Below are 7,151 nucleotides of genomic sequence, written 5' to 3' on the forward strand. Positions count from 1 at the left end.
AATATATATATTATATATATATAAATATATATATATATTTTCTTATATATATAAAGAAAAAAAATATATATATATATTGGACATTTTATTAATATTATATATATTGGACAGACGCGGCACTAGCTGCCGTCTAGGGGCTTGTGGGGGTAGCCCCGGGGGCTGGGCACGCGGGGAGGGAGTGTTCACTTTTTGCGCTCTTTACTCGGGACGGGGGCCAGCCCCCCCTTTCCCCCTGTCTCCCCTCTATGTCGTCGAGAGGTGACTCGCCCCCTACCCCCCGTCTCCCCGGAGTGCCGGAGCCGTGTTGTGAGGACGGTCTGGGGGCTGCGGAGGGGGATGCTGGCGCTTTGTCTCCCCCGACGGCAGGTGCCACTTCGGCCGTCAGCAGGCGACGTTTAGGAAGGGGGGGGGGGGGGGGTTTTGGGAAAGGGGGGGGGGGGGGGGGGCCCACGGGCTTTTGGGGGGGGGCGCCCCCCCCCGCCCCTCTCCCCCCCCCCCCCCCCCCCCCCCCCCCACCTCCGTTCCCGGGGCGGCGGAGCCATGGCGTTTCCCGTGCCGGTGCCGGTGCTGGTGCTGGTGCTGGGGGGGCTCCTGACGGGCGGCGGGGCCGGGGCCGAGCCGTGCCAGGCCCCGGGGCAGTGGGAAGGGCGCACTGTGTTCTACCGGCACGGCATGGGCCGCATCACGAGGGCGGCCGTTTCCTACGACGGCCCCAACCAGCGCCTCCGCATCCTGGAGGAGAGGAAGGCGCTCATCCCCTGCAAGAAGTAGGTGGTCAGAAGGGTGGGAGCGGGTGGCCCCTGGGAGGGGGGAAAGGGGACGCTGCACCCCCCGAGGCTCGGGGCGAGGCGGGGATGCCGGGGGGGCGGCCCCGGGGGGGCGCATGGCCGTGGCGGGACGGGGGAGCGAGGGAGCTGCCGTCCTGCGCTGGGCAAGGGGGAGCCCAGCACCCGAACGGCTGGTGTCTGGGGAGGGACCGGCTGGCAGCCGGCCTTCAGCCTGCCTGCTGCAGAGATACTGCTCTCCACAGCTGCATTCTTCCCCTCCTCCTCTTCCTTCTCCCTCTCCTCCGCCCCCTCCTCCCCCTTCTTCTCCCCCTCCTTCTTCCCTTCTTCTCCTCCTCCTTTTCCCCCTCCTCTCCCTCCTTCTTTCCCTCCTCCTTTTTTCCTTCCCCTTCCCCTTTCTCTTCATCTTCCCCTCCCCCTTCCCCTTATTCTATTATCATTATCATTATCATTATCGTTATCATTATATGAAATGGAGCAGAAAAAATAAAATATATCCCCAAAAGTCACAGTAAAATGTGGAAAGATTACCCTCAGATCCATTAATAATGTTCGTGGGAGGGGCTGTTCTAGCTCAGTAATTTGCTGACAAGTTTGAGTCATGTTTTTATCTGGTCATTCCCTGTTCCTACAAATGCTAAGTCAGCACAGCGAGGGTGCCTCCATTACCTGTGGCACAGGGGCTCACCCACATTGCACAGGGGCTCACCCGTGTTACACAGGGGCATGCCCACGTTGCTCAGGGGCTCAATCACGCTGCACAGGCTGCCCAGCCCCAGAAGACCTCACTGTTCATAACTAGTGCTGATTGTGTCTGCTAATACAACAGTATCACTCCTTCATCCTGCATTTCTTGATTCGATGGAAAATAAGTGCAGGAAAACGCTGGCTGAAGAAGGACCTGTGTCTCCCCAGCCTGCCAAGCCCAGGCCCTGACAGGAAGATGCGATATAGCCAGCAAGGCCTACCAAGGTGCCAAGTGTCGATCACACACAGACACCATGTTGAGACGTACCTGCTGCTGTGAGGCAGCCACTCCGCCTATCCCACCTGAAAATTGCTCAAATAATAGTGCATCATAACTGGGGATGAGTAAACTAAGGTGAAGACCAATCTAGAAATGCTGTGTCATCCAGCCCAAAAGTTCTCTGCTACTGAGAGATCAATACTCCTTTTTGTTCCTGGCTTTGTTCCTGCCAATAATTGACTCATTGCTAACATCATATAGTCAGTGTTTTAATCTTTCTGAAGCACGTGCTCCCCCTCAGTCCTTTCTCTGACAATCTCAAAACAGGCTCTAGAAACAGTATTATATGAGTCCTGTGGTAAAGGTTCGCTTTTCCTCATTGTGATCTTTTGTTTTTCTTCATTGCTGTTTTAAGTAGGAGCCATATGAAGAATGTTAAAGGTAACCTCCAGTGGTTTGTTGGTGATCTGCTAACACAAAATACAGTCTAATGTTGCCCATGCTCATAGTCTCTTTCTTTGAGAAGTTCCAGGTCAGCCCTCACATTTGACAAGTGTAAAACTGCTCTACAAAGCGCGATGCAAGTCTTTTCTAACTCCTAAGCTGCACTGAGCTCATTTCTTTAAGCATATGTTTGCTTTATTTGAAGACTTTATTTTAAGATTGAACAATTATTTTGCATTTTCCACTCAGGGCCAGATTTTGGCCTTTGCCAAGATCCACTCTTTTTACATTTTTGGTAAATATTTTCTCTGGACTCAGTTCTGTCTGGGCTGATAGTGCTAGAGAGAGGCACAGTGTGGGCAGGTGCACTGGACACATCCCGCTGTTGGTTTTGCCTGCATTAATTTTTTGTTGTAGACAATTTCTGACCTCAGGCATCCCTGCTGTTCCAGGGCTGACCGTGTTTTCTGCCATCTAAGACCAGAGGGTGATTTTGTTATGAGCGCAGTTTGTGTCTGCTAAGGGTGTGACCCAGCTCCCACTGAAGTGAACGGAAGGACTCCCATTGATTTCAGTGTGTGCTGGATCTGGTCTGGGGCTGTGATCACGACTTCATTTCACATCAGACACAGTGAGTCAGAAACTGAAGCCTTCGGAAGTTAAAGGCAAGGGGATTTATCCTGCCTTTTGAAAAACAAAAACAAAAACAAACAAGCAAAAAAAAACTCCCACTCTGCTTTGATGTTGGCAAGAAAAGGATAATTACACAAAAGCAGCAAGAAAAATAGTGCTATCTTGGTTTCAGGGGGAATTTCAGTCTACATTCTCACAAACAGACACATTTACTCCTATCAGATGTAACTTACACACAACAATCAGTGTTGGCCAAAGACCAAATTTTTATAGAAGGCGTTTTCTGAATCTTAAAAAACAATGTGGGCCATAATCAGACACAGCCTTGTTGAAGCTAGTTGACTGAGGTTAATCAGGGACACAAAGACCTGCCTGTATGAAGTGGCTTGCAGGCTCCTAACCATAGGAAAACCGAAAACTTTCAGTTTTCTTTGTATATGTTTCTAATTCATGTCATTTGCTGTGTGGCATTTTCATACCCACATCAACAGGGTGTTTTGATTAAACTCCTGAAAGTAATCGTAAGGTAGATCGCCCATCGCTGCTTCATTAACATCACTTCTTTACTCACCAGTCATTGCATGGGCACCTGAGATCCCGTTGCTGTGTTGGTAAAGGCTGTTCTCTCCCCATCCGGCCAGCTGCAGCCTTGTCACCACCATCTGAACAGCCACTGTCCTCATGGGAGAACACAGCGATGAAAGATGTCACCAATGGCATGTGTCTTTGTGGGTAACACTGCTAACTGCTTGTGCTCCTTAGAGCATAACAAACTACTGACTGTGATCTTAGGCTGAGATTTTTATAGGAGAACCCATTCTGGTTGGATTCATTTCTAAATTTTCTAAATTTGCTTTTCCACTTCTTTTACAGCTCCAGCCTTAGCTACACTCTGCATCTCTCTATTCACCTTATATTTTCTCCAGTGTACCTTGCCCTACTGCTTCTTTCCCCTTTTGGATCAAAATTTGGGGTATAGACAAGGAGAGCAAGGACAGTCTTCTCTTTTGTTTTTCTGAAGCAACCAGCAGGAAAAAAGAAAAGAAAACAAATTGAGATTTTATTGAGCAGAAATTACCTTTTCCTGTTTGGAAGAGGTCATACCAGTTGGGTTATTATATATGATGTGATATGAGAGTACTTGGAACAGATCTCTAGAGCTCTTAAGGCAGAACTGTGTAATATTACCCATTAAGCACAGTAGGTGTTTTTTAATCCTTTATTTCATACTGTATGGAGTTACTTCCTCTTGTGTCCTCTGTGTGTCAATCTTTCCTTGCTCCTGTTCAACCCTCTGCTGGCCATCATCGCTGAACACTTCGCCGAATAGGTAGCAGTCATCAGCACAGTTTTGCTGTTGGTGTGTCAGGTGTTTGTGTTGTTGTAAGGTAATGTCTTCCTTTGGGTTCAGATTTGAGTGTGACGTCACTGCAAACTGTTTTAAGCCCTGCCACTATCAAGGTCTAAACCCCAAATCCCATTGACTGCAGTGTGACCAGTTTTGTTCCTCCAGAATGCCACATGTCCTGCATCACTTTTTTTTAATTATTATTATTATTTTTTTTTGAGAAAGAGAGCAAGAAACGTACATCCTAGCACACTGCTGAAGCCACTCAAGAGGTATTAGTGCTTGGTTATGAAGGAAGGAAGGTGAGGCAGGAGCAAAAAAAACATGCAGGTGTTGTTTGAGGGTTGGGGTGTTATATGCTGTGTTCGTAGAGTTTCACCCTTAGCTTTAATATTATTTTTTGCAGAGTGATATTCAGAGGAGACACAATGACACTTTGTCCTATAAGACATGGCGATGGTGAGGAAGAATGTTTTTCCATGTGATCAGCAACATCACTAGGAGGAAGAAAATTAATTTATCTCTTCTATGAGTGTCTTCTAACAGGAATTTCCATGAGACATTTGCATTTGTTATGCAGTGTGCAGCACGTTGGGATGCCTGCACATTTGAGATTGCAAGGTTTGTTTTCCTAACAGCCATAACGGCAGAGTAAGAAAAAACAACAAAACCCACCAACAACAAAACCAAACCAAACCAAAAAAATCAGCCCAAAGATATTATATTAGTGTTTGTTTAAAAATAGAGCTGCATGGTGGTAATTTATTCAGTTTTGATTGTAGTTGCAAAAGACAAGCTCAGCTATGAACAGGATTAACTCCTTCATTCTGTAGCAATAACTGCTAGTGCAATAGAGGAGTGACAAAGCTGTGTTTAGAGAAATACATCCATCATTCCTGCAGGGTGTTTGCGTACATGTGTCAGTCCTTGTCCTGCACTGAAGAGAAGCACTGTCTGTTCAGGTGCAAATAAATATAAGAGCATTCGTCAGGAGAAGAGGTGGTGACTTTTGAGAATAAACAGCATGTGAGCATGTGTGTCTGACTTATCTCAAACTACTTCTTAGTTGTTTTAGGATGTATGATTGTAAAGGAAAAAACAGTGGGGTCTGACCTATTAAAATCATATAATTCATCCGTTCTGTGGTCATTATGGTGACTCAACAGGCTAAGTATTGTGCTACTCTGAGCAACTGCAAATTTGTTTCCCAGACTTGGTTTTGGGAGTGGTTTCTGCAGCTTAACGTTTAGGGGAATGAACTGTGGTCATGGGTAAAATTTTCAAAATTGGCCAAATGACTTGGGAACCTAAACCCCATTTTTTAAGATTATGTAGGGTATGCAGACTTCTCAGACCCTTAATTTGCAGTGAAACGTAGAACTTGAGTTTTCAGCAGTTTCTCTATATCTAATGTGCATTCTTGGGATCTAAAATGCTTCATAAGCTGATGTGGATGCAATACGCACATACATGTTCACTCACTTTTGAGAAGAACTAAGGGAAGGTACTCAAACCTCTGTATTTTACTTTCCTCCCATGGGTGCCAAATTCTTTCAGGTGCCACCTGTGGGTAACAGGTCTGAGTTTGGAGAAGCCAGCACCAGAAAGCTGCTGTGATGCATGGGGTTGGTGGCTGGATGCTGGGCAGCAGTCTGAAGCATACGGCAGTTGCTAGTGAGAGCTGTCTGCCTTTGGGGCACAGAGGTTTGGCTGTTCAAGCCCTAACCTTTGCCTTCCTAGCATGAGGTGATTTCTGAATTGGTTTACTGAGTCCCTCAGTGATGCTCCCTGCCAAGGCATCCAGTTCCCTGGAGAAGACCAATTCTCAAAGAGGGGGCCGTGGTCTGGAGAGGGGACTGCACAGGGGAGCATCTTGCCTGGACTTTTCCTTCTGCTTATTTCTGTCTATGAGAGGCAATAGACATTTTCTTTTTGAAGTTTTCAGTCGTACTGGAGGTTGGCCAGGCTATACAGCTCAGGGAGGCAGTGAAGCTCCTTGCCTTCATTGTTACAATTGGGCTGGGTGGAAAGAGATGAAAACACCGTTCAGAGGAGGAGGGTGAATGTCTTCAGGCATTGAGCAGCAGTGCTAACAAGCAAGTGGACTGTATCAAAGGAAGCTGGGAGCTGTTGGCTTAGCTATGGTTTTGCTGTCTTCTATTTTATGCTTTTGATAACTTCCTTGGCCTGTAACATCTTTGTCAGAGTTGTGTAAAAAGAAAAGGTAAACCAAAGATAACTGAGTAAGAATAAAGCAGTTCTGTTGCTTGAGATGATACACTTGGTGTGGCATAGTGCTCTCAAAACCCTTCTTTCTGTTCTGTATTCTGGAGTGGTTATGTACTGTACCAAAACACAGCACCAGCCCCTGCTGCAAAAAATAAACTGTCTCTTAAATTTGAAAGAGCAGGATACAAAACCCTTTAAAGCTGGAAAGAAAATGTAGATAGCCAATGCCCAGCGATCTCAAACTGATAATTTGACAGGGTGCTGGTCAGTGTGTTTAGAAACTGCTGTCAAACATTCAGTGGGGTTATCAATACCCATCAGTTATAAATGCTGTTGACCAGATGTTCTTAAAAAAATAGAGTTCCTCATTTTTGTTTAATGATAGCCACTAGCATGATACTGCTGTTGATAATAGTGGATATTGGCCTCTGCCTTTTATCCATCTAAATCCTTTAAAGTTATGGGAATGCTTCCTCCCTCTTATCATCCTTGTCTATTTGAACTCTATGGGATAAAGTGTGTTTGCAATGTCCAGGACATTGAAATGTATGGCTCGTTTTGTAATATTGGATGTAACAGAAAAAAACTTAATTACTTAAAGCTACACCAGGATGGCACAGAAGATGTTATACACCTACATTTCTGGAACTCAAATCAGAGGACCAGAGTTTTCATAAGATAAATCACTAAATCACTGTCATTTTTATTCAGGGATTTTATTTTATTGCTTTTCTTTTTTTTTTTT

General features: G+C 45.8%; 1 protein-coding gene across 1 annotated transcript in view; it reads left to right on the forward strand.

Annotated features, from left to right (window-relative positions):
* Positions 1 to 512: 512 nt before the first annotated feature.
* EPDR1 (ependymin related 1) overlaps positions 513 to 7,151 on the forward strand; it is a 30,509-nt gene continuing 23,870 nt past the window's right edge. Inside the window, exon 1 of the mRNA XM_035317200.1 lies at positions 513 to 767. Within this exon, the coding sequence (XP_035173091.1) occupies positions 541 to 767 (227 nt within the window). The 5' untranslated portion in view covers positions 513 to 540. The remainder of the gene's footprint in view (positions 768 to 7,151) is intronic.

The sequence above is a fragment of the Oxyura jamaicensis genome, chromosome 2 (genome assembly GCF_011077185.1).
Source record: "Oxyura jamaicensis isolate SHBP4307 breed ruddy duck chromosome 2, BPBGC_Ojam_1.0, whole genome shotgun sequence".
NCBI lineage: Eukaryota > Metazoa > Chordata > Aves > Anseriformes > Anatidae > Oxyura > Oxyura jamaicensis.